The sequence below is a fragment of the Myotis myotis genome, unplaced genomic scaffold (assembly GCF_014108235.1).
Source record: "Myotis myotis isolate mMyoMyo1 unplaced genomic scaffold, mMyoMyo1.p scaffold_m19_p_4, whole genome shotgun sequence".
Classification (NCBI taxonomy): Eukaryota; Metazoa; Chordata; class Mammalia; order Chiroptera; family Vespertilionidae; genus Myotis; species Myotis myotis.
The window spans coordinates 13802785-13830351 of record NW_023416346.1 but is presented as its reverse complement, the minus strand read 5'-3'; the positions used below and the strand labels follow the sequence as shown (position 1 = coordinate 13830351).

Sequence of the window (27567 nt, the reverse complement as noted above, 5' to 3'; positions counted from 1 at the left end):
GGTTATACCTCAATATAATAAAAGCCATATATGACAAACCTATAGCCAATATCATACTCAATAGGCAAAAACTAAAACCATTTCCCCCAAGAACAGGAAAAAGACAGGGTTGCCCACTTTCACCACTCTTGTTTAATATCCTATATAATAAAAGGGTAATATGCAAATTGACCCTAACAGCAGAACGACTGGAAATGACTGGTCACTATGACACACACTGACCACCAGGGGGCAGACGCTCAATGCAGGAGCTGTCCCCTGGTGGTCAGTGTGCTCCCACAGGGGGAGCTCTGCTCAGCCACAAGCCAGGCTGATGGCTGCCAGCACAGCGGTGGTGGCAGGAGCCTCTCCCACCTCCTCAGCAGCACTAAGGATGTCCGACTGCAGCTTAGGCCTGCTCCCCGCTGGCAAGTGGACATCCCCTGAGGACTGCCTGGCTGCCAGAGGGATGTCTGACTGCCAGCTTAGGCCAAATCCCCCGGGGAACGGGCTTAAGCCAGCAGGTGGACATCCCCCAAGGGGTCCTAGACTGCGAGAGGGCACAGGCCAGGCTGAGGGAGCCCCCGAGTGCATAAATTTTTGTGCACTGAGCCTCTAGTAGTACTGGAAGTCCTAGCCATAGTGATCAGACAAGAAGCAAAAATAAAAGTCATCCAAATTGGAAAGGAGGAAGTAAACCTGTCATTATTCATAGATGACATGATATTTTACAAAGAAAACCCTAAAGACTCCTTCAAAAAACTGCTAGATTTAACAAATGAATTCACAACGTAGCAGGCTACAAAATTAACACCCAGAAATCTATGGCCTTTTTATACAACAGTAATGAACTCTTGGAAATTGAAACTAAGAAAGCAATCCCCTTTACCACTGCAACAAAAAAATTAAGATACTTAGGAATAAACATACCCAAGGAGGTAAAAGACCTATACTTGGAAAATTACAGGATGTTGAAAAAAGAGAGAGAGGAAGATATATACAAATGGAAGAATATACCATGTTCATGGATTGGTAGAATCAGCATCATTAAAATGTCCACATTACCCAAAGCAGTCTATAGATGCAATGCAATCCATATTAAAATACCAACAGTATATTGCACAGATCTAGAACAAATACTCCAAATATTTATATTGAACCAAAAAAGACCCCGAAGAGCCACAGCAATCTTGAGAAAGGACAAAGATGGCAGAATCAGAATACCAGATATGAATTTTAGTACAAAGCCACTGTACTCAGAAAAAGCCTGGTACTGGCACAAGAACAGGCATATAGATCAATGGCATAGAACAGAGAACCCAGAACCCAGAAATTGACTCAAGCCATTAAGCACAATTAATATTTCACAAAGGAGGCAAGAGCATATAATGGAGTAAAGAGAGTCTCTTTAATAATAGTCTCTGGGAAAATTGGACAGATACATGGAAAAAAAGGAAAGTAGACCACCAACTTACACCATACACAAGAATAAACTTAAAATGGATAAAAGACTTAAATGTAAGTTGTGAAACTATAAAAATCTTACAAGAAACCATAGGCAGCAAAATCTCTCATAGCAACATGTTTACCCATACATCTCCTAGGGCAGTGGTCGGCAAACTGCGGCTCGCGAGCCACATACGGTTCTTTGGCCCCTTGAGTGAGGCTCTTCCACAAAATACCAACTTCTCCACATGGGCCACGAAGTTTCAATCGCATTGTACATGCACACCCGCACGTGGTATTTTTGTGGAAGAGCCACACTTTCAAGGGGCCAAAGAGCCCATGTGGCTCGCGAGCTGCAGTTTGCCCACCACTGTCCTAGGGCAAAGGAAACAAAGGAGAAAATAAACAAATGGGACTGTCTATCTATACTAAAAAAGGGGAATATGCTAATTAGACTGGGAGACCTTCCGGAAGTCCTTCTGGACAAAGCCGTGGCTGCGAGGGCCGAGGTAAGCCGCCAAAGCTGGGAGGGCCCATCGCAGAGCCCCAGCTGTGTGAGCAGGGCCTCCTTCTATGCAGCATTGATCACATAGCCCTGGCAGGGTGGGCAGGGCAAGCAGGGACTCCCTGAGGGTGGGGATCAACAAACAACAAGTGTTGGAACTATGTGGAGAAAAGGGATCACTAGTACAGTGCTGGTGGGAATGCAGAGTGGTGCAGCCACTGTGGAAAATAGTACGGAATGTCATCAAAAATTAAAAATGGTACTCCCAGTGATCCCACTTCTGAGAATATATTTTAAGAAATCAGAAACACCAATCACTAAGAATATATGCACCCCTATTTTCATAGCAGCATGATATACAATAGCTAAGATATGGAAAAGCCCAAGTGCCCATCACTAGATGAGTGAATAAAAAAACTGGTATATTTACACAATGGAATATTACATAGCTGTAAAAAATAACTCTTACCATTTGCAATAGCATGGATGGACTTGGAGAGTATTATGCTAAGCGAAATAAGCCAGACAAAGATAAGCAACACATGATCTCACTCATATGTGAAATTTAATGAACAAAATAAACTGATGAACAAAATAGATCAAGAGACATAAAAGCATGGAACAGAATGTTGAATCTCAGAGGGAAGGCAGAGGAGGGTGCGTGGGTGGGAAGAGATCAACCAAAGCACTTGTATGCATATATACATAACCCAGGACACAGATAATAGAGTGGTGAAGGCCTGGGGTGGGGTGTGGGGGCTGGAATGAAGAGGACAATTGGGGAGAATGGGACATGACATATGTAATACTTTGAACAATAAAGATTAAACACAAAAATAAATTGTAAAGTTTTTACTTTTTTAAAAATAAATCTTGAGAGAAACCAAGATGGCAGCATAGGTAAACACCGGACTTTGCTGCCTTGAACAACCACTTCAAAAATATAACTAAAAGATGGAACGGACATCACCCAGAACCACAGGAAGGCTGGCTGAGTGGAAATTCTACAACTAGAAGGAAAGAGAAAAGCATACTGAGACTCAGAGGAGGCACAGTGCGGAAGTAAAATACTAAGGTACAGAGGCGCACACGGAGTGGGCTGGCGGCTGAGGGCAAGTTTGTCTTTTACAACTGGGAGGGAGTCTCAGGCTCTGAGCTCCAGTTCCGGGCAAGTCTCTGGGGACCCAGACTCCTATGGGAGAAGCGGGACTGTCTGGCATCGGTCGGAACTCGAGGGCAGCTTTCTCTCGGGGGGCATGCAGTGATTACCGGGACATTGAGAAGTGGAGCCTCTGGGAGCAGCCATAACTGTTAGCCCCGCCCTGTTGATCCCATGGGACCCGCCCTGCCCAAGCCCTGCAGGGAGGCTTTTTCTGGATAGCCTAAGGCAGAGGCTAGATTAGCACCTCCCTAGAGTTCCAGGAGCCAATGTACCCAGAGGTCAGAGTGGGACCATCCAGTTTGCAGCTCCGTGGAACCATAAAGGACACACTCAGAGGGCAGACTCAGTGAGCATCAAAGCCCCATTGAAGCAAGTCTTGCCCCAGAGTGGTGTCTCCAGCACAGAAGTTCTCCCACTGCAGACACAGCTGATTCTCACAGCCAATTGGCCTGGAGGTCAATTCCATCCAGTGATACCTACAACAATCAAGGCTTAACTACAACAAGACTGTGCACACAGCCCACAAAAGGGTGCACCAAGAGTGTCCTCCTCAGGTAATTGGGGAGGCTGAACCACTGGGCCTAAGTGGACACTTAGCACAGAAAACCACTTTATCAACACAGGGAAGCATAAAAAATGTGTAGACAAAGAAAAAGGACACAAATGACAGAAATGGAGGAAAGCAAACTACTGGATATAGAGTTCAAAACCACACTTTTAAGGTTTTTCAAGAATTTTCTAGAAACTGCTGATAAACTTAATGAGACCTACAAGAAATCTAATGAGACCCTCAAGGTTGTGATAAAGGACCAACTAGAAATTAAGCATACACTGACTGAAATAAAGAATATTATACAGACTCCCAAGAGCAGACTAGAGGATTGCAAGAATCAAGTCAACTATTTGAAATACGAAGAAGCAAAAAACACCCAACCGGAAAAGCAAAATGAAAAAAGAATCCGAAAATACGAAGATAGTGTAAGGAGCCTCTGGGACAGCTCCAAGCGTACCAACATCTGAATTATAGGGGTGCCAGAAGAGAGGGAGAGCAAGATATTGAAAACCTATTTGAAGAAATGATGACAGAAAACTTCCCCTACCTGGTGAAAGAAAGAGACTTACAAGCCCAGGAAGTGAAGAGAAACCCAAACAAAAGGAATCCAAAGAGGACCACACCAAGACACATTATAATTAAATGCCAAGAGCAAAAGACAAAGAGAGAATCTTAAAAGCAGCAAGAGAAAAAAAGTCAGTTACCTACAAGGGAGTACCCATATGACTGTTAGCTGATTTCTCAACAGAAACTATGCAGGCCAGAAGGGAGTGGCAAGAAATATTCAAAGTGATGAATGCCAAGAACCTACAACCAAGATTACTTTATTCAGCAAAGCTATCATTCAGAATTGAAGGTCAGATAAAGAGCTTCACAGAGAAGAAAAAGCTAAAGGAGTTCATCACCACCAAACCAGGATTATAAGAAATGTTGAAAAGTATCCTTTAAGAAGAGGAAGAAGAAGAAAAAGGTAAAGATACAAATTATGAACAACAAATACACATCTATCAACAAGCGAATCTGAAAATCAAGTGAATAATCTGATGAACAGAATGAACTGGTGATTATAATAGAATCAGGGGCATAGAAAGGGAGTGGACTGACTATTCTTGGGGGGGAAAAAGGTGAGGGAGATGCGGGAAGAGACTGGACAAAACTCGTGCACCTATGGATGAGGACAGTGGGTTGGAAGTGAGGGAGGTGGGTGGGGTGGGAACTGGGTGGAGGGGAATTATGAAGGGAAAAAAGAGGAACAAATGTAATAATCTGAACAATAAAGATTTAACTAATCAAAAAAAATTAAATCTTTATTGTTCAGGTTATTACAGTTGTTCCCCTTTCCCCCTCCCCATAGCTCCCCTCCACCCAGTTCCCACCCCACCCTCTGCCCTTACCCCACCCCCACTGTCCTCATCCATAGGTGTACACTTTTTGTTGCTGGATCAAAGGTCATACACATGGAAAATGTAGCTATTTCCATCCGCGATGTGTCCCTGTGTTCGGAAAGGTCTCTCACGACTTGTTCACACTGTACTCAGAAAGGGTACAGAGACATGTAACGGCTTTTAAAAATAATGTGTCTTCTTATGTTTAAAATGAGGATTTCACTACCAAAAGTGAGGAGAAAACAACATTACAGCTGCTCTTGCCCCTCTTGCCCTTTGGGTGATAGTTGTCCTTGGGGCTGCGCGCTGGTTTGCGGGCTGTCAGTGAAGCCATCTGGGCAGCTCGCGCGGTTCCGCCGGCTTTGCAGGGGCCGTCACAGCCTCACGGGGGCCATCTCAGCCTCACGGGGGCCGTCACAGCCTCGAAGGGCCCATTGCAGCCTCACAGGGGGGGCCGCATCCCACATTGGGGGTGAAGGTGGGAGTCAGAAGCTCCTCTCGCTGTCTCTCCTGATGCTCCCTTGCATATCGCTAATGCTGGAAGTTTCTGAGAGCTGGACATCATACTTTAACTGGTCAATACGAAGTTTGGCATTCTGTCTTTTGTTGGGTGGTTCCTTGCTGGACAAAATCTCCAGGCGTTCTTGCTGGCTGAATATCAGGTATGCTTGCTTGGATTTCATTTTCTACTAAGTGCACAGACTGCTTGTCTGCCGTCTCCCGGTGTCCCATGTGAGACTGGATCTGGTGGACCTGCTTGTGCGTTTGCTGGTACAGCGGTTCCATGTCGCCAGCCCAGCCGGGTCCGGCTCCGGCTTCCTCTAAACCTGATTCTGCTTCTTGAGTGTGTCCCTTATGTATGCAAGGAGTTGAAATCTGCAGTTTGTTGGGTTAAGCTGCAAAAATGCAGGTGGTTCCTTTTGTGCCACTGGCACAGCTTGGGCGGGGATGTAAATTGAGTAGGGCGGGGTCTCAAGGAATCACCAGGGCAGAGCAAACAGCAGTGGCATCTCTGTGACTCCTCGCCTCTCCGCGATTCTAGTCTCTGTGTCCCTGAGGGCCGGTGAGCAGCTCCGCGAGAGAGCCACCCTCGCTCTCCGACCCGCTGCAAGGCCGTCCTGCCTCTCCCCTTAGGGGTCTGGGACCTCAGGATCCCGCCCCAAACAAGCTCAGTGGATTCGAGAGTTTTTAACCCCTTCCAATTGAAAAAAACCGCACATCCAGTTGCAGCCCACCTGGCACGCAACTCTGTACCTCTGCTCTTGGCGCCTCTGCACATCCTACTCAGTCTCAATGTTCTTCTTTCTTTCCTTCCAGTTGTAGAACTTCCACTGGGCCAGCTTTCCCATGGTTCTGAATGATAGCTATTTGTCTTATCATTGGTAGTTTCAATGTTGTTGTGGGAGGCAGCACGCACAGGTCTATACCTTATGCCACCATCTTGGTTCTCCTCTAAAGTTTTTACTTTTAATGAATTTCATTTTTTTCTATGTGTCATTGGTTCTAACTATTAGTTTCTTTACATTGTACCAGTGTAGACAAAGTATAGCACACTCACATTAGAGATCCATTTGTATGCATTCTCTGATTGACCATGGTGAGGAACTAAAAGAAACACTGAGATCACCATTTTTGCAAAAGTTTTTTTTTTTTTTTCATTTTTAGCTTTTCTTGGAATTTTAGAAATGGTCATCATTTCTGACATCTAGAGTCTCTTAATACGTATTCTAGTTCTCTCTCTGCCTTCAAACCACTCCTGTACTTCTTCCTGGCCACGAAAATACAAGTTACCATATTTTTCACAAGACATCCATGACAGCTGTTCAGATATCTGACATTAGCCATTATCCTCTTGAGGTATTAGTCACTCCTCCATTGTAGTAACAACCAAACTGGAACAGTGTACTTTAAACATGGCTCAGAATAAAAAGGGCTTATCATCTTACTTGTTCTAGATAATTCTTGACTCAAGTTCAAATCAAATGAGGGCTTACATTAAATTTGCTTTCCTTATATCCCAGCATCTTATTTATAATGTATAGTTGTTGTTAATTATTTCTATTCCAGAACTATTTCTGTATCCATGTGTGAAAATTTGTTTGATTTCGCAAATGTTAAGCTTTTGATTTGAGCTTGTTCTCTCAAACTTTAGAAATCCTTTTTTGATTCATAATTCAGAAGACAGTGCACTCTAACCAACATTCACTAATACCAGCTTACAAATATGAATCTGGTATCTTATATGTACTCATTTGTGTCATTGATGACAATATTTGAGAGCAAGGGGTCAAAGATAAAGCCCTGTGGATCATCACAGGGATGTCCAATTTAGGTTGATGTCCACTCATTAGTCAAATCCATTTGATTTCAATTGGTCAACCAACCCCTTCAGCCTAATTGTAATATTTTTCCACTGTACTTCTTCATGAAGACATCATTTAAAAAGTTAGTCAGATGTCCTGGTAAAGTCTCTGATATTTCCTGGTCCACCAGTCTAGCAAATTTTTCATAATGTTAGTTTGGCAAAATTTCTTCTTAATGAACTGAGACTAGATATCAGTTATTAGTACTAATTTATCTTAAAACATCTGTTTAATAGAATATTCTAGGGACCTATGAGTTTACTATGTCAGAGTAAAGACAGCTTTGCTTTCTTCTCTTCCCTAGAACCAACCAAAAACTATAAGGAAAATGAGAGATATAAACTAAAACTCCATCTTTGATGAAACATGGAAGCATTTTTAAGCCTAATTCCAAAAAGTAAAGGTTCTCAAATGTAGTAAAAATTGTATCTGAGTGAAGAAGACACTGAGGATGACTGCTGTGTTGTGTTTCAAGCCAATACTAGAGTCCTAGAATGCTGGTGGCATGAGTGGAGTGAGCAAAAATAAATGACTCGTTTTAAAACAAACAAGTTATCAGACTGGTAGTAAAAACAGGCTTGTTAATGAGAACATCATGAAACACAGTTTGACCACCAAACAATGGCAGAGAAGATAGAGACTGAAAAAAGTTAAAAGATATAATATTACACACTCACAAACACACACCACTGCTTCCATACATAGAGGGATTTCCTTTAAGCAAGGGAAACTTTTTGCTAGTTACAAGCAGAATCAAAACTACAATGAGGAATACTCATAAGAATTTATATAGACAACAGATGGTGCTCAAGTTACTCGCAAGTATTCACTCTCAACTATTTACTACTATTCTGCTCACTCAGTCCCTCTCCAAAAAGATACTTTCACACATGGTAAAGAATTCCTCTAATCAAGTTTCAAGTAATTGAAAGCAAACCAATATGATTATTGATGCAAAATATGTTGCAAAAAGGAGGAAAGAGGACCAATAAAGGATTGTGGAACCAGATATAATCTATAATAATAATAGCATAATATGCTAATTAGACTGGACAGCTGAATGTCCTTCCAGACGACCTTCTGGACTAAGCTGAGGCTGCGAGGGCTGAGGCAGCTGCAGCAGCTGCAAGGGCTGAGCCCCTTGCACGAATTTCATGCATGAGGCTTCTAGTACAAACATAAAACATAAAAAATAAGTCAATAGGAATCATAAAATTAACACAGGGAAAAAATAATAGTGTCAAGAATCCAAGATAGTTGCAGAGTAAGTAGAAGTTGCACTCCCTTCTTCCCAGACCAAACTGGAATTACAACTAAAATATAGAACAATCAACTTGAATAACTAACTGAAGACTAGCTGAACATAAGTTTTATAACTTAGCATTTATAAATGAAGCCATGTCAAGATTGATAGGAATAGTGGAGACACAAAATGGACTGGCCCTGCATCCACATGAGGCATCTAAGAATCGGGAGAAATATCACAGCTACAAATGTTTCCCTTAAGGAGCATGGGCCCTCAACCCCAAGCAGAGCTCCCCAGCCCAGAGCACCAGAGCCAGGAAGAAAATCCCATACAATATCTGGCCATGAAATTCAGTAGAAATTCTGCCCCCCCCCCCCCCAGGGTGAGACAGGAGTCTGCTAAAAACTCAGATGCCCTTTTAAAGGTTTAGCACACTAAATCTCAGTCACAGCCACTTACTCTAGGTTCCAGCAGAGGGAGAGTGGTTCTGAATAGACTAGAGTCCTGTGAGGAGAGACTGAGTTATGTGGCTCTGGAGAGAAGGCTAAAGGGATAGCTACTAGGGCCTCTGTGCTGAGTCCCTCTCCCATACCTCTCACAGAGGCAATCTTTCTTGGGTTGGGTTGAGTACTCCCCTTCATATGGCATCAGCATGGGAGATTGCAATAGCCCCACCCTGATGACACTGTCATTCACCTGCAAGCTCTCACCCTGTGAAAGAGTCAGCTGCTTGGGCCCAGGGTATAGAAGTATGGGGAGACCCAGGGGATGACACAGACTAAATTATGTGGCTCTGCGGCAAGGGCCATTCCCCATACCTTCCTGTGAACCTGACAAGTACCACCCCCCACCACTGGATAATCACTAGCCCCACAATCATGACTACTTACAGCCACATCCTGCCAAACTCCAGTTCTCCAGGAGGTCCAGGAAGAATCTGGGACAGACTGAATTGTGTGGTTCTAGGGTTGGGGCAATTTTTTCCTTTCATGCTTGACCTGTACACAGCTCTCCCTTCACATGACCAAGTCTTGGTTATCTGGGCCTGACAAACTCTGCTGGCCTTCCCCAGACAACTCCCAGAGACTCCACCTCATGACCAAAATCTGCAGACACCTGGTGGTGGGAGATGACCTTGGTGTACCCTGGCACTTTTGCTGAGTGGCTTCAGACCCAGCACTGGCACCAAGTTTGAATCTGGGGAACACCACGCAGTAAGAACCTACCTCATCCAACTCGAATACCACCAGAGGCTTTCAGTGACTGAGCCTAAAAGGCAGCTGACAGGAAGAGGTAGGTGGAGGGTATCTCCAGGTGACTCAGGCCTTTTGCTGACCTGCTACTAGGCGTGGTGCGGGTGGTAGCCTACCTTGGTTTCACCTTGGCCCCTCCCATCATTACCCAAGTCCCACAGAGGCAACTATAAACTTTGGATCACGTTGTAGCTCCAAACAGGTAGCATAGGGACAGTCACAGGCAGCATCTGATATTGACCTGCACCAGAGTCCCTCTTAAGAAACTCCAGAAGCAACACACCTGGTGGTGGGCTTTTTTGACCACATCTATAGATTCAATGAAATCCCCATTCAAATACCAATGGCATATTTCACAGACCTAGAACAAACTCTCCAAAAATTCATTTGGAATAAAAAAGACCCCGAATAGCTGCAGCGATCCTGAGAAAGAAGAACAGAGTTGGAGGGATCACAACATCAGATATCAAGCTATATTATATTACAAAGCCACTGTTCTCAAAATTGCCTGGTACTGGCACAAGAACAGACAAATAGACCAATGGAACAGAACAGAGAACCCAGACATTGACCCAAGCCATTATGCTCAATTAATATTTGACAAAGGAGGCAAGACCATACAATGGAGTAAAGACAGTCTCTTCAATAAATGGTATTGAGAAAATTGGACAAATACATGCAAAAAATGAAACTAGACCACCAACTTATGCCATACACAAAAAATAAACTCAAAATGGATAAAGGACTTAAATGTAAGACAGGAAACCATAGAAATCTTAGAATAATCCATAGGCAGGAAAATATCAGACATATGTTGTAGCAATAAATTTACCCATACAGCTCCTAGGACAATGGAAACTAAGGGGAAAATAAACAACTGGGACTACATCAAAATAAAAAGCTTCTGCACAACAAAAGAAACCATCAACAAAACAAGAGAGCCCACTGCATGGGAGAACATATTAGCCAATGTTATATCCGATAAGAGTTTAATCTCCAAAATTTATAGGGAAGTCATACAACTTAACAGAAGGAAGATAAACAATCCAATCAAAAAAGAGCAAGGGACCTAAATAGACACTTTTCAAAAGCAGACATACAGAAGGCCGAGAGACATATGAAAACATGCTCAAAGTCACTAATCATCTGAGAGATGCAAGTCAAAACAATGAGGTACCATCTCAAACCTGTCAGAATGACTATCATAAACAAATCAACAAAAGATGAGTGCTGGCAAGGATGTAGAGAAAAAGGACCCTCATGCACTTCTGTTAGGAACGCAGAGTGGTGAAGCCACTGTGGAAAACAGTATGGAGTTTCCTCAAAAAATTAAAATACCTAGATATCAGCTTATATCTTAAACTTATATAAACCATTTGACCCAGTAACCCAACTTCTAGGAATATATCCCATGAAATCAGAAACACCAATCAGAAAGAATATATGCATCCCTATGTTCATACCAGCACAATTTACAATAGACAGGATTTGGAAACAGCTTAAGTGCCCATGAGCAGATGAATGGATTAAAAAACTGTGGAATATACAATGAAATACTTTGCTGCTGTAAAAAAGAAAGAACTCTTACTATTTGCAATTACATGGATGGACCTGGAGAACATTATGCTAAGTGAAATAAGCCAGTCGGGGAAAGGTAAATATTACATGATCTCACTTATTTGTGGAATATAATGAACAAAAATAGATACAGAGACACAGAAGCATCAAACAGACTGCCAAAACTCAGAGGGAAGGCAAGGGAGGGTGGGGGGGGGGGTTAAGAGATCAACCAAAGGACCTGTATGCATGTATATAAACAAAACCAATGGACAAAGACAGTAGGGGGATAAGGGCATGTGCTGAGGGGGTGGGAGTGGCCAGGGAGAGGTCGTTGAGGGAAAAAGGAGACATATGTAATACTTTAAACAGTAAAGAATTTAAATTATCTTAATATATAAAAAGCCAGGGGCCGCCAAGACCAAAACAACTGGATGGACAACGGAACAGCAGGCTGCGTGGGGCAATCAGGCCAGCAGGGGGGTTAGTGAGGGACAACTAGATGACTGAACAGCAGGCTGCGTAGAGCGACCAGGCCTGCAGGGGGGTTAGTGAGGGATGACCAAACGACTGAACAGCAGGCTGTGTGGGGCAACCAGGCTGGCGGGGGGAGGCCGTTGGGGGAGACCAGGCCAGCAGGAGGGCAGTTGAGGGCAACCAGGCTGGCAGGGGGAGCAGTAAGTGGTAACCAGGCCAGCAGGGGGGGCAGTTGGGGGCGACCAGGCTAGCAGGAGGGGCAATTGGGGGCAACCAGGCAGGCAGGGGGGCAATTAGGGGTGACCAGGCTGGCAGGGGTGGCAGTTGAGGGTGACCAGGCCAACGGGGGCCAGTTGGGAGAGACCAGGTCAGCGGGAGGGGGGCAGTTGGGATGCGACCAGGCTGGCAGGGGTGGCAGTTGAGGGTGACTAGGCCAGCGGGGTCCAGTTGGGAGAGACCAGGCCAGTGGGGGGGGGCAATTGAGATGCAACCAGGCTGGAAGTGGGGGCAGTTAGGGGTAATCAGGCAGGCAGGCAGGTGAGCAGTTAGGAGCCAGCGGTCCCAGATTGTGAGAGGGATATCTCCAGGATTGGGCCTAAATCAGCAGTTGGACATCCCCCGAGGGGTCCCAGATTGGAGAGGGTGCAGGCTGGGCTGAGGGAACCCCCCCCCCGTTGCATGAATTTTGTGCACCGGGCCTCTAGTAAAAAAAAGAACAACAAAGCCCAAAGTGAGTAGAAGAAAGGAAATAATAAAGACGAAAGCAGAAATAAATTTAACAATATCTAAAAAAACAATACAAAATATCAATGACATCAAGAACTGGCCCTTTGAAAAGATAAATAAGATTGATACATTTTTAAACAGACTCATTAAGAAAAAAATGGAAAGGACCCAAATAAGTAAAATTATAAATGAAAGAGGAGAAGTAACAACTGACACCATAGAAATACAAAGCATTATAAGAAAATGTTGTGAACAACTATATGCCAACTATTTGGATAGTCTGGAAGAAAGGCATAAATTACTAGAAACATACAATCTTCCAAAACTGAATCAAGACGGGACAAAATTTGAACAAACTGATTACAACTAATGAAATTGAAGCTATAAAAAGGGGAAACAAAAAAAACCCAACTCTCAACAAACAAAAATCCTGGACCAGATGGTTCACAGGTAAATTTTACCAAACACTTAAAGAACTAACACCTATCTTTTCAAGCTATTCCAAAAACGTCAAGAGGAGGGAAGACTCCCAAGCTCATTTTATAAGGCCTAATTCCAAAACCATATAAAGACATTATGAAGAGTGAAAATTATAGGTAAATACCCCTGATGAACAGAGATATAGAATTATTAGCAAACCAAATTCAGCAATACATTAAAAAGATCATGCACCATGACCAAGTGGAATTTATTTCTGACATGCAAGTTTGTTACAATATCCACATATCAATTAATGTGATATACTACATAAATAAGATGAAGGATAAAAATCATATGATCATATCAATAGATGCAGAGAAACCATTTGACAAAATCCCACACTCATTTATGATAATAATTCTTAGCAAAGTGGGAACAGAGAAAACATACCTCAACATAATAAAGGCCATATATAACTAACCACAGCTAACATCATACTCAATGGGGAAAAACTACAAGCATTTCCGTTAAGGTCATGAGTAAGACAGGGATGTCCACTTTCGCCACTCTTATTCAACATAGTACTGGAAGTCCTAGCCACAGTGATCAGACAACAAGAAGAAATAAAAGGCATCCAAACTGGAAAGGAGGAAGTAAAACTGTCATTATTTGCAGATCACACGATATTGTAAATAGAGAACCCAAAGACTCCACCACAAAACTACAATAACTGATAAATGAATTCAGTAAACTAGCAGGACACAAAATGAATATTTAGAAAATGGTTGCATCTTTTTATACCAATAATGAACTATCAGAAATGGAAACTACAAGAACAATTGTATTACAATTGTGTTAAAAAAAAAATACCTAGGAACAAATTTAATCCAAGGAGATAAAAGACTTGTATTTGGAAAATTACAAGACACCGAAGAAAGAAATTGCAGAAAATACAGTTAAATGGAAGCACATACCATGCTCATGGGTAAGAAGAATTAACATTCTTAAAATGTCCTAGAGAAATCTAAAGATTCAATGCAATTCTTATCAAAATACCAATGGATTATTTCACAGAACAAGAATAAATAGTCCAAAAATATATATGGAACCACAAAGACCCTGAGTAGCCACAGCAATGTTGAGAATGAAGAAGAAAGTTGGAGGTATTACACTACCTGATTTCACAGTATAGTATTGGCATAAAAACAGACATATAGACCAATGCAGCAGAATTGAGAGCCCATAAATAAACTCACACTTTTATCAACTAGAGGCCTGGTGCACAGATTTGTGCATATTGAAAGGAAATTAATTACAAGGTGGCCAGTGGGGCTGGACTGGGTGAGACAGGATGGACATGCCCTGTGGTCAACCTCCCACGGTCCCTCCCTGGCCGGCCACACCTGGGACAACGCCAGGGCTTGAAGGGCATCTGTGGAGTGAGCAAAGTCCCTTTGGCAGGTGGGGTCCCTTGGCCTGGCCTACGTGGATGGGGTCGAAACTGGCTCTCTGACATCCCCTGAGGGGTCCTGGATTGCAAGAGGGCAGTTGTTGGGTGATGCACCTTGGAATTGGGCTCCTTCCTCTTTGGTTCTGGGTGCATCACCCAAGAACCACAGCTGCCAAGTCACTGCAGCTTGGCAGCTCCTGCATTGAGCATATGCCCTCTGGTGGTCAGTGCGCATCATAGCTACTGGTCTGATGGTTGAACGGTTGAAGAGTTGGATGGTCACTTAGTATTTGACAAAGGAGGCAAGAGCGTACAACGGAGCAAAGAGAGTCTATTTAATAAATGGTGCTGGGAAAATTTTCCATGCAAAAATGAAACTAGAACACCTTCTTCATCATATACAAAAATAAACTCAAACTGCATTAAAGATTTAAATGTAAGACTCAAAACCATAACATTCCTAGAAAAAAAAACAAAGGCAGTAAAATATCTGATATTTCTCTTAGCAATCTTTTTTTCTGATATATTTTCACAGGGAAGGGAAACAAAAGAAAAATAAACAAATGAGACTACATCAAACTAAAAAGTTTTGGTACAGCAAAGGAAACAAAATGAAACGACAACCCGCTGAATGCGAGAACACATTCGCCAATGAGATCTCTGATAAAGGGTTAATATCCAAAATTTATAAGAAACTCATACAACACAACACCAAAAACACAAACAACCCAATTATACAATGAGCAGAGCTCTTGAATAGACACTTCTCCAAAGAGGACCTACAGCTGGCTAACAAGACATATGAAAAGATGCTCAATGTCACCAATTGTTAGAGAAATGCAAGTTACCTGTCAGAATGGCTATTATCAATAAATGCACAAATGATAAGTGTTGGTGAAGATGTGGAGGAAAGGGAACCTTTGTGTACTGTTGGTGGAAATGCAGATTGGTGCTGCCACTGTGGAAAACAGTATAGAATTTCTTTTAAAATTCAAAAATTGAATTTCCTATGACCCAGAAATTTCACTTCTATGGATCTATACAAAGAAACCTAAAATATTAATTGGAAAGAATATATGCAACTCTATGTTCATTGCAGCATTATTAATAAGTGCCAGGATATGGAAGCAACCCAAGTGCTCATTAATAGAAGAATGGATAAAGAATGGAGGTACATATATATACAATGGAATATCATTTGGCCATAAAAAAGTATGGAATCTTACCATTTGTGACAGCATGGATGGACCTAGAGGGTGCAATGCTTAGTGAGATAAGTCATTCAGAGAAAGAAAAATACATTATGATTTCACTTATTTTTGGAATCTAAATAATAAAATAAATGAACAAACAAAACATAAACAGACTCACACAGAGAGAATGAAGAGCAGACGGAGGGTTACCAGATGGGAGAGGTGTTGGGAGATTGGGTGAAAAATTTGAAGGGATTGAGACATACACATTGGTAGATTAAGAATAGTCATAGAGATGTAAAGTACAACATAGGGAATATAGTCAACAATATCGTAATAACTATGTATGGTGCCACGTGGGTCCTGGAAATATAGGGAGAACACTTTGTAACATATATAATTGCCTAACTGCTGTGCTGTACACCTGAAGCTAATATAAAATAATATTGAATGTAAAAAAATAAAAATATTACCACACAAATAAAGGTGAAATAGTGGTGAAAAATAGAGATATGGAAGATAGGCTTGAGAGAAATGAGCAAAATGAAATGGAAAATAATAGTTAAAATTTATTAGGGAAAACAGAAAATAACACTTAAAAGTTATTAGGGAAAATGGTAGATATGAAAGACAAATTTCAATTATATATATAATTTGTGCTTCTAGGAAGAGAATAGAACAAAGATATGTTTTAGGAAAGCTTTCCTGTAACAAAGATAACTGTAAATCTATAGGCTTAAAGGTTAATATGCTGTCCTGGGAAAACTTCATACGGATGGATCAATATATATCATTGTCAAATAACTAGAATTTGTAAATAAAAGAAACATGCATATTGGCTAGGCCATAAAATCAAGTCCTCTATTATGTACAATATTCTCAGGTTGACTTTAAATTTCTTCATAACAACATTCAATATCTACATGGACGTCAGAGAAAGAAAATGTGACTTATGAATTGTAAAACAGCCTAACTATAATTCAAGTATGCACATAATTGACAGTTTTACACATGGAAGATAGCAGGAAATATGGTTCCCATGAGCCCTTCTTAAAGAAACTTCTGAGGATAGCCTAAGTTAACTAAGCAATGAATGAAAAAATGAATAAAAGGACTATTTTGAGAAGATAATTCATTTAAATGTATTAAATGTATTAAATTATGACTAATCAACTATAAGAATTATGTCTGCCTAATAGCATATAAGCTATATAAAATCGTCAATTCAGAAATGGTAGTAAAATAAATCAAATTTGGTAGATGTTGGGGACTGGCAGAGAGACGAAGTAAAAGCTAGGATAAGTACTGGTATGCTAATTTTTATATCGTATAGTGAATGAGGGGTCAATAGACCCTGTCCATAGCTGATAAATCAAGTATTACATAGATAAATATTTTAAGGATAAAAAGGTAACAACTAGACTAAGTATGATAATAAAATTAACCAAAAAATCCCTATATTAGAATAGATGGAAGAAATAGAAACATGCTTATTTCTCATAATTTATAGTAAGGAGTTCATCAATTCTATCTAAATAGTTAAAATCTATTTTAAAATTTTGTCAACTCACCAATCTGTATTCTATGGAATATATATATTTTCTTCCAGTTTGAAAAAAATACGCTTCATTATCTTTTCTCTGCTCCATGATTCTTCAAAGAGTACTGGAATGGTTCTGTGACCACATCTACCAGGTTATTTTAGTGTCTTTGGATAGTCTTCATTTAGATCTAGAGATCTGACTCTTAAATTAGCCAAGGACAAAAATCTTGATTTCACTGTACTATTGTTTTATTCCTACCAAATTCCAGTGGTTTATTTTTTCTCTCTTTTTTTTCTTTCTTCTTATCTGTCCACCGATCCAATTAACATTTGTTCAGTTTTTACTGAGTCAGATGCTGTGAAAGAATGCTGGCTAGTTACAAAGATGGTGCAGACAAGCCTCTGCCCTCAAGAAGATTAGTCTAGGGCAGAGGCCAATAACACTAACACAAATATGCTTTTAATATCAAGAGCAATCTCCCTACGCCACCCAACCCCAAGAAAAGCTAAAGTTATCTTGCTGTTCTGAAAAGGCTCTGTGAAGAAAATCGTATTTCCTCTGGGTCATGAAGAATGAATAGGTCTTCACCAGGCAGGAAAAAAAAAAAGAATGCTCCAGAGAGAGTAAAAAATTAAGCAGACACAGAAGGAATGATGATCACTTTGGTTTGATTGTAATGGGAACATACTGGAAAGTGAGGGGCTGGGTTGAAATTAAAGTCCACTCTTCTGGTTGACTTTGTAAATACAAAGGATTCCCCTTGAGTCTAGCAGTATCACATTTAGGTTTGGTCCCTCACCACCAGGTATCAGTCCTCTATGATACATACCCTCTTTTCTTTGCCCCCAGCAAACACCTCACATTGCCAAGAAGCACTCCAGTTGAGAAATGGATTGATGACCCCAGTGAATAGCACACAGCCTTGGCCAGTTCCCACAGGCTGCAGGCTGCCCACTCCTGGTTACAATACAGTTCTCTCAGGAGTGTTTCCCAGCCCCCACCCTTGCTGTATCTCACCTTCATCTCCAGGGCCTCTGGCACCTTCTTGCCTTCCCAAGCCCAACTCCTCTTGGTGAAGTAGTTGACAGTGGCAAATTCAATCAGCGCAGAAAATACAAAGGCATAACAGACGGCTATGAACCAGTCCATGGCCGTCGCATATGCCACTTTAGGTAAGGAGTTTCTGGCACTGATACTCAGGGTGGTCATGGTGAGAACAGTGGTGACACCTGGGGAGAGAGAAGATAAGAACCCAGTTGCCAATCAAAGACACTTAGAGCATATTCATGAAGAATTAGAAAATATAAATAGACCAATCAGCAGTGATTAAATTGAAGCAACCATAAAAAATCTCCCAAAAAGTAAAAGTCCAGGACCAGATGGATTCACCAGTGAATTCTACCAAACGTTCAAACTCTTCCAAAAAATTGAAGAAGAGGCATTACTTCTTAACACATTCTATGAGGCCAATGTAACCCTGATACCAAAATCTGGCAAAGATAACACAAAAAAATGAAAACTACAGACCCATATAAGGGAATCTTCATTCACTGCTAGTGGGAATGTAGACTGGTACAACCACTATGAAAAGCAGTCTGGTGATTCCTCAAAAAATTAAAAATAGAGCTACCATATGACTCAGCAATACTTCTCTTGGGTATATAACTGAAAAACTAGAAATCATATATTCGCAAAGATATATGCAACCCTATGTTTATTGTAGCATTGCTCATGGTGGCCAAGACATGGAAACAACCAAAGTGTCATGTGATAGAGGACTGGATAAAGAATATGTGCTAATAAAGGGTGAGATACTGCCATTTGCAACAACATGGATGAACCTTGAGAATATTGTGCTAAGTGAAATAAATCAGTCAGAAAAAGCTGAGTTATATGATTTCACTCATATCCTATATAAAAAAGAGGTAATATGCAAATGCAAATTGACCATCACACCCTTGCACAAAATGGCTGCCACAAGATGGCCAGCAGGAAAGGCAGTTATGGGTGATCAGGCCAGCAAGGGAGGGCATTTCGGGGGAGGGGGGAACTAGGCTGACAGGAGAGGGCAGTTAGGGGTGACTGAGCTGGCAGGGGTGGGCAGTTGGGGGAAACCAGGCTGGCAGGGGGGCAGTTAGGGGAGACCAGGCCAGCAGCGGGGGGCAGTTAGGGATGACCAGGCCAGTGGGGGGGTACAGTTGGGGGTGGCCAGGCCAGCAGGGGGGGCAGTTGAGGGCAATTAGGCTGGCAGGGGGGCAGTGAGGGACAACAAGGCCAGCAGTGGGGGGCAGTTGGGGGCAACCAGGCCAGCAGGGAGGGGGCAGTTAGAGTAAACCAAGTAGGCATGGGGGGCAGTTAGGGGTGATCAGGCCAGCATGCAGAGGCAGTGAGGGGCCATCAGGCCAGCAGAGGGGGGCAGTTAGGGGCGACCAGGCAGGCAGGCAAATGAGCAATTAGGAGCTAGTGGTCCAGGATTGTGAGAGGGATGTCTGACTGCAGGTTTAGGCCCGATCCCTTCGTCTTTGCAGCTTAGATGTGTCTCTTTGTAGGCAGAATATGGCTGTGTTTTGATTTTTGTTCCACTCTACTACTCTGTGCCTCTTTATTGGTGAATTCAGACCACTTACCTTTAGGGTAATTATTGATGTATGAGGATTTCCTATAGCTATTTTATATTTTATTTTTTGGTAGTGTTGTGCCTCCATTGGTTCTTTTCCTTTCTGTTTCTGTCTGTTGTTTTTGTTTGATGGTATTCCATACCCTTTCCTCTGTTTCCTCTTTTTTTTTAAGCTATGTGACCTGGTTTGGGGATTTTTGTGTGTGACTACCATTAGGTTTATAAAAAATAAAGTTGCATATATACCAAAGTTTTTTTTTTCTCTTTTGAATACATCTGATCTTCATCCTCCTTTGCCAGTTCAGACCTTTATTCCCTCCCCTTTTAAGTTTTTGTCATCACTAATTATCCCTGTTTTTGCTATAAGCTTTTTGGTGATCTTACTCATAGTGTTATAACCTTATGTTCTTTGTTTCCGATAGAATAACTTCCTTGAATATTTCCTGCAATGAAGGTTTTCTGGTGATAAAATCCTTCAGATTCTGTATGTCTGGGAATGTCTTTATTCCTCCATATTTACAGGATAATTTGCTGGATATATTATTCATGGCTGGTAATTTCTCTCTTTCAGAACTTGAATATTTTGTTCCATTCTCTTTTGGCTTGTAGAGTTTTTGCTGAGAAATCAGATGAAATTCTGATGGGTTTTCCTTTGTAGGTCACTTCCTTCTTTTCCCTGGATGCTTTGATAATTTTTTCTTTCTCACTAATTTTTTACAGTTTTAATACCAACTTCCCTGGAGAGGATCTCTTTGGATTAAGGTAACTAGGTGCTGTTTGCTTCTTGGATTCGAGGATCTAGTTCTTTCCATAGATTTGGGAAGTTCTCATCCACTATTTGTTTGAATAGACTCTCTGTCCCCTGCTCCATTTCTTCTTCCTCTGAAATGCATATAATTATAATATTGCTTTTTCTGATGGATTCAGATAGTTCTCATAGAAGTCTTTCATTTTTCTTTATGCTCAGGTCTCTCTTCTCCTCCCTCTGCATCATTTCTGGATTCTTACCTTCAATATCATAATTCTTTCCACTATGTGGTAAGCTCTGTTTTCTATGCTCAGTAGTTTACTCTTAATGTCCTTAATTGAATGCTTCATTTCCAGGATTTCTGTTTGGTTCTTTATAAAGTTTCAATCTCTTTGGTAAAGTACTCATTTTGTTCATTGATTTGTTTTCTGAGTGCACTAAATCATCTGTCTGCATTTTATCACATCTTATTGAGTATTTTCAGAACTGAGTCTTGAAATCTCTGACATTTTTATTACATATTTCCATGTGTTCCAGCATGCTTTCTGGAAATTTTTCATATTCTTTCTCGTCATCCTCATTACTATGGTTACTCATAGTATTTGCTTTTCTTCTTTGCCTATGCATTTATGTCTGTCTATATATTATTTTTCCAGTAGATGGCATTGAATCACAAGATTTTTTTTACCTCTCTGATCTCCCAGTCTTGACCTCCATGGCTTTGGTAAGAGTACATCCCCACTGCTTGGGGGTGGGGTTTTGTTTTGCCCTCACTGTAATGGCGACCCCTGACCTCCACAGGGTCTTCCCAAAGCCCCCCTCCTGGGGGTCAGTCACAGAGGGAAATAGCAATCTTACTGCAGCAGCTATTGGTTTACAGATGCTACATCCCTGAACCTGACACCTAGGGCAACAGGAGGTGAGTTTTGGGAGTCCAAGCCACAGCAGGGCTCTGTGGTTCTGTTTCTTTGAAACACAACCACCAGTGGTACATCAATGAGAGCCGCATGGTAGAACCCTGTGCTCTATTGACTCAGACACTGTTTTCTCCCTTGCTGCTTGCTCTGCTTGGTTGCCCCCCTCCCCTCTTCATACACCCTCCTCCTGCCACATATCTCTGTTCCTCCTGGCGAAGGAAGTACTTGCTATACTGGCTTTCTCCTCTTTCCAGGCTGAGCCACGAGCTCCCAGCCTACAAGGCTGCTATGGGCCATCTGTGCTTTCCTGCCTTCTTGGCTCCCTATTTATTCCTGATTGCCCACATGTTTCAATGTGTGGGTCTCTTAGGCATGTGTCTGTGTTAAACAGGGATTTCTTTGTTGAATTATAGTTGGTTGACTTGTTGAAATTTCAGGGAGAGAGGCTAAGGGGTTCTCTCATGCCGCCATTCCTCTGACGTCACTCCCTATTTATTTTTTCTAATGTGTTTAAATTTTAGATATACATTTGATCTCTATAATGTTGTGGTTAACAATATAAATTTTAGAGTCAGAATGAAATATACTGAAAATCTGGCAATCCCACTTACTATTAATATGACCTTGAACAAGATGTTTTACCCCTCTCAGACTCAGTTTTATCATATGTAAATTGTGTGCAATGATACCAAACTCAGATTTGTTGGGGGATCCAGTGATGTTTGCAGAGCTCATAGCACAATATCTGGCACATGGTAATCTCTCAATAAATAGTAGCTTCTATAATTAACATCACCCCTAATTTTACTATTTTTATTAACAATAGTCTTGTCATAATTACTGACTATTTATAGAAATATGATTATAAACACATTTAAAACAATATTATAATAATTTTATAATTGATAGCAGTAGTAGAAGTCAGAAGTCCTGAGTTCTGTCACTTATTTGCTTTTTATCTTAGGTAATTATCTTAATTTCTCTGTGCCTTTATTCTCTCCTATGAATAGTCCCTATATTCTCCATCCCCCAGAATGGTGATGAGGCAGTTGCTGTAATCCAAAGTCATCCAAACTTAGGGAAGGGAGAATAGTCAAAACCTTTGTGTTGGTATGCTCAAGAGCATGGAAATGTAAACCTCATGAACTAGATCAAATAGAGCATGGAAAGAAGTCCAAATGGGGTGAGCTATGTTATATATAAAAAGAAAGTAGATAAGTCCTATTAACTCCACCAGAAAGTTAGCCATGTGTACTGCAGCCTCTGGGGCCTCCTCTCATACCTTGCCTCCTTGATCACCTTGCTAATATTTGCTACACAAATGAAAATCCAGACTGCAAGAGATAGTACAGTTTAAACAGAGATACCCTAAAGGAGCACCTTTGAACAAATTAGGCAGAGTCATCCTTTCAGGAATCAGCCACATAGCTAGTACATATTAACAAACTATCTGAATTTATAGCCTTATAAGCTCTGAGAATGGACCCAAGGTTAAGTAACTCACCACAACAAGCAATGAGTAATTCATGGGAGAAACAAGTTACCTCATTTATGATTATCACTTTATGCAGTTGTCCACTCTTGACATATTCACAGCACTATGCCAATGGATGGATAGAAAAACTCTGAAACATAAGTGTTTCTGTGCCATATCTCAGTAGAGACTTTTAGAGCTCTTGCCTCTAGGTCTTAATTAGAACTGTCATCTTGTAAAGTGCTCTTAGCTGCCGGGAGCCGGTCCATCCTTGCTGTTTCAAAGAACCTGGCATATATGGCATACTGTTTTTAATATGTTTGCTCACCTTCTTGGCACTATGTGTTTTAACCAAGGTCTCTGAGAAAGGTTGTTTCCCCAGGTAGGGATTTTCCCCTGAAGTTAGGGAGGGAATAAAACCCCTCAACTAAGTGCCAGGCAGGTAATTAATCACTTTAACTACGAACAATCATGCTTAAGCTACATAATCTTTACTCCCTGGAATGGAGATAAGAAACGCCCTAACCTTTGTAATAGAGATTGATAGGATCGAATCAACTGCTATAAATACAGATGTAACAAGACAGCAAGAGTCAGAACTTAGAATACAGAACTTAGAACACAGAACTTAGAATACAGAACTTAGAATACAGAACTTAGAATACGGAACCAAGAGAGACAGAACCTAGGCACAGAACCTACACAGAACGTTCTCTAGAGACAGAAGAACTTTGCTGGAGAGAACATGGCAAAAGATCCTGGACAGAAACTGGCCTCAGAACCTAGAGACAGAACCTAGCGAGAGAACATGGCAAAAGATCCTGGACTGAACCTGACTACAGAAATGGGCAAGAGAACCTGACTAGAACCTGGTAACTGAACCTGGCTGGAGAACCTGGACTGAACCTGGCTGGAGAATCTAGCAAGGGAACATGGCTACAGAACCTGGCTGGAGAACCTAGCAAGAGAACATGGGCACAGAACCTGGCTGGAGATCTGAAGCAGAACTTCGCTGGAGATCCAGACCAGAACTTGGCTGGAGATCCTGGCTGGAGATCCTGGCTAGGCTGCTGATCAACTGAACACTGTCTCCGTGTCCTTCCTTCTTCGCCGACTCCGTCTACACCTTTGGGGACCCCTGGACCTGCTGGGGTTGGACTCCGGCACTTAGCTACTCAATGCTGTTAGCATCCTCAGTAAAGCATTTGGTATACTTAATGGATGGACAAAGAAGTATGGCATTTTAAAGGAGATACATGCCTGTCATCCAGTGCTTCTCTTTCAAGACTCTTCTAGAAAGGTTTTTGTGACTGCCCTGCCTCACTTCCTTTGAGCACTTCTAAAAGTCTAGTATACTTCTTCAATAACAAGTCTGTTACAGCAAACCATAAGTTGCATGAGAGTAATGACCATGGATAATATCTCTATTTTCTCAAACCTGAACACAATGGAGTAGTCCCCTAGTTCAACCATCACCAACTGGTGGTCTGTGGACCACTGGTGGTCCATGAGGTCTGAAAAGTTGGTGACCACTGCACCTAGTTCATGTGTAATGAGTGGAACTGCTCTTCTCAGCCTACAGCCCATGGACTGCACCACATTTGCTTCTGTCATAGTGAATAATGTACTTTTTAATAGTAACTATAGGTTGTTATTATCCTATATAATAAAAGGCTAATATGAAAATCACCCAAATGGTGGAATGACTGGTCACTATGATATGCACTGACCACCAGGGGGCAGACGTTCAATGTAGGAGCTGCACCCTGGTGGTCAGTGTGCACCCACAGGGGGAGCGCCACTCAGCCAGAAGCCAGGCTCATGGCTGGCGAGTGTAGCAGTGGTGGCAGGAACCTCTCCCGCCTCCACCACAGCCCTAAGGAGCAGTGAGCTGAGCAGTAAGGAGCAGTGAGCAGGCAAGTGGTAAGGAGCAAGGGGTCCCAGACTGTGAGAGGGATGACTGACTGCCGTCAGGCATAGACATCCCCCAAGAGGTCCCCCCTGAGTGCATAAATTTCGTGCACCAGGTCTCTAGTCAATAATATAGTTCTTATTCTCTTCTTTTCCCTAGCTTTAACTGTCTATTCTGTGTCTTGCAGAATTAGGTCCTAGGGATACAAAAACTAAAATGTTTCAGACTACAGTATTCAAAATGAGCACACACTCTCCCCAATAGATAATCAGAATTAATCATAATTCATAAACCTGTTGAGCTCAGATACCACCACAGGGGCAAGCATTTTTGTTAATTTATTGTCAGCCAGGTTTAATATATTTTACAAAGTGCATTACTAAATATGACCCAGTGCCCCATTCCCTTTCTACACTTTTCTCCAAAATCTTCTAACTCCCCAACTCTGCTGCTCTATGACAAGCAAATTCACCTATCTTCTAACCTTCTTCTCCAAATGCGCATTCCTCTTTTGATCTTGACTGAAACCTGACTCTCCTATTGTATATACCATTTTGGTTCTCAAAAGCTGGTTGATCATTCAGAATCAAGATATCCAGTGGTAGGGGTCCATATTTTCCTTGATCTCTATTACTCCTTAGTCCAACACACAATCATAGTCATGTGATAATCTGTGCTCCTGTGATATTTCTAATATCAGGTGATATCCATGTCCACTCTTTTTTTTCCTTTTTATTGAATTTATTGGGGTGACACTGGTTAACAAAATTATACAGGTTTTGGGTGCTCAATGCCACAACACATGACCTGAACACTGTATTGTGTATTCACCACCCCAAGTCAAGTATTCTTCCATCACCGTTTATCCCTATGCCCTCTCTCATAAGTATCATCTATTGAATACTTATATTACCTCAAAAGTTCGTTTGAGACCATTTCATCCCCTTCTTGGCCCCAGGTAACCACCTCATTCCTTTTTAATGCCCTGCTCTGCTTTCTTTCACTATGGATTAGATCCCCTCCCCCAGCGTTTAATATAAATATCATACACTATGTACTCATTTGTGTCTGCTTTCCTCCACTCAGCATAATATTCTTTTCTTTTAAGATATATTTTTTATTATCTGGCCAGCATGGCTCAGTGGTTGAATGTAGACCTATGAACCAGGAGGTCACAGTTCAATTCCCAATCAGGGCACATGGCCGGGTTGTGGGCTCGATCCCTAGTGGGAGCATGCAGGAGGCAGCGATCAATGATTTTCTCTCATCATTGATGTTTCTATCTCTCTCTCCCTCTCCCTTCCTCTCTGATAAAAATGCATTTTAAAATATAGATATATTTTTATTAATAAAAATATATTGATATAATAGTATCAGCTCATATGATTAACACTCCAGTTTTTAGTTCCTTATACTATATGAGTCCCTGAGTATTTCCTTTAATTTCTTATGAGCTCAGATATTTTTTTAAAAGGATGGTTCCTATGTTTCACTAGCTTTTCTAGGATTTGTAAAGAAAAATTTTTCAGGGTATTTAATTTGTTATATTTTCAAAAATGGGCACCTTTAATCTACTCCTATATAGATTCTGCTCCCCCCATTTCACTAGAAATATTCTTTTCAAAATCACTAACAACCAATCATATCATCATACTCAACATACAGTTTCTATCTGCATGTTACCTAAACACACAATAGAATTCATCCCAGATGATTATTCCCTGCTTCTTGAAACACTCTTCTTCTCTTGATTTCTATAATATTACACCCTTCTACTTTATTTTTCCTACTTTATAGGTTACTGTTTCTTTCTCCATTGCTATATCCTTCTCTACCTGACCTAAAATACTGCTTTTTTTTCTGAAACATCATTTACTACTTAAGTACACTGTATAACTTCAGAAAATTGGTAGGAAATATTGGCCATCTGTGTGGATATGCAGCACACCCAAGTATATGACTCACAGCCACCATGCCATGGAGGCAGTTTAGTAGACTAAAATAGTTAATTAATATTTATCTCTTAAAAAATCTTACAGTGCAGAAACAGAAAAATGTTATATGCTGTAATTCTCCCAGGGAAAAGTGGTAATAATATACAAGCCTTTCCCTAGACATCAGTAAATTTATATTGAAGAAAATTTCTCCGATTGTAGGTACTATTAAAAAACCTACAAACTGTATAGCCTTTAGTAAATACCAGATGATTCATACTTTCAAAAAGGCTAGAGGAGAAGCAGCAAGGTTATATGTGCATACAAAAAAATGGGTTATAAAAATGCTTCCAATCCTCCTCTCTGTTTCAGTTTAGTTTCCCAACCTTCACCTTCTGGAGTCTGCTCATTAATTTCCTCTTTTTCACTAAACTCTCCAACCCTCCCCAGCTCCTGGAACAAGCCTGACTGAGACAGTAAGCACTACAGTAACCTTACTACTTCAACACTCTTCTTATTCCCACTTCTTTGTTAAGTGTTTAGTTGTCTGAAATACCAGGATCTAATGACTCAGTTACTAATGCTGGGCTAAGGTGTTGCTCCCATTATCTCCAGTAATGGTTCTTCTACCTTCTCACACGTACTCTGAGTGCCCATCATAACACTTTGAAAATGTCTCCCCCCGCTTCATTCTCTGTAAAATGAC

At 41.3% G+C, this 27567-nt stretch overlaps 1 protein-coding gene across 3 annotated transcripts in view; it reads right to left on the bottom strand.

The window, feature by feature from the left end:
- Positions 1 to 27567, bottom strand: part of GABRA3 (gamma-aminobutyric acid type A receptor subunit alpha3) — a 231952-nt gene that overhangs the window by 17087 nt on the left and 187298 nt on the right. For all 3 annotated transcript variants that reach the window (XM_036305993.1, XM_036305992.1, XM_036305994.1), the window contains one exon: positions 18277 to 18488. In XM_036305993.1, coding sequence (XP_036161886.1) covers positions 18277 to 18488 — 212 coding nt within the window. The remainder of the gene's footprint in view (positions 1 to 18276; positions 18489 to 27567) is intronic.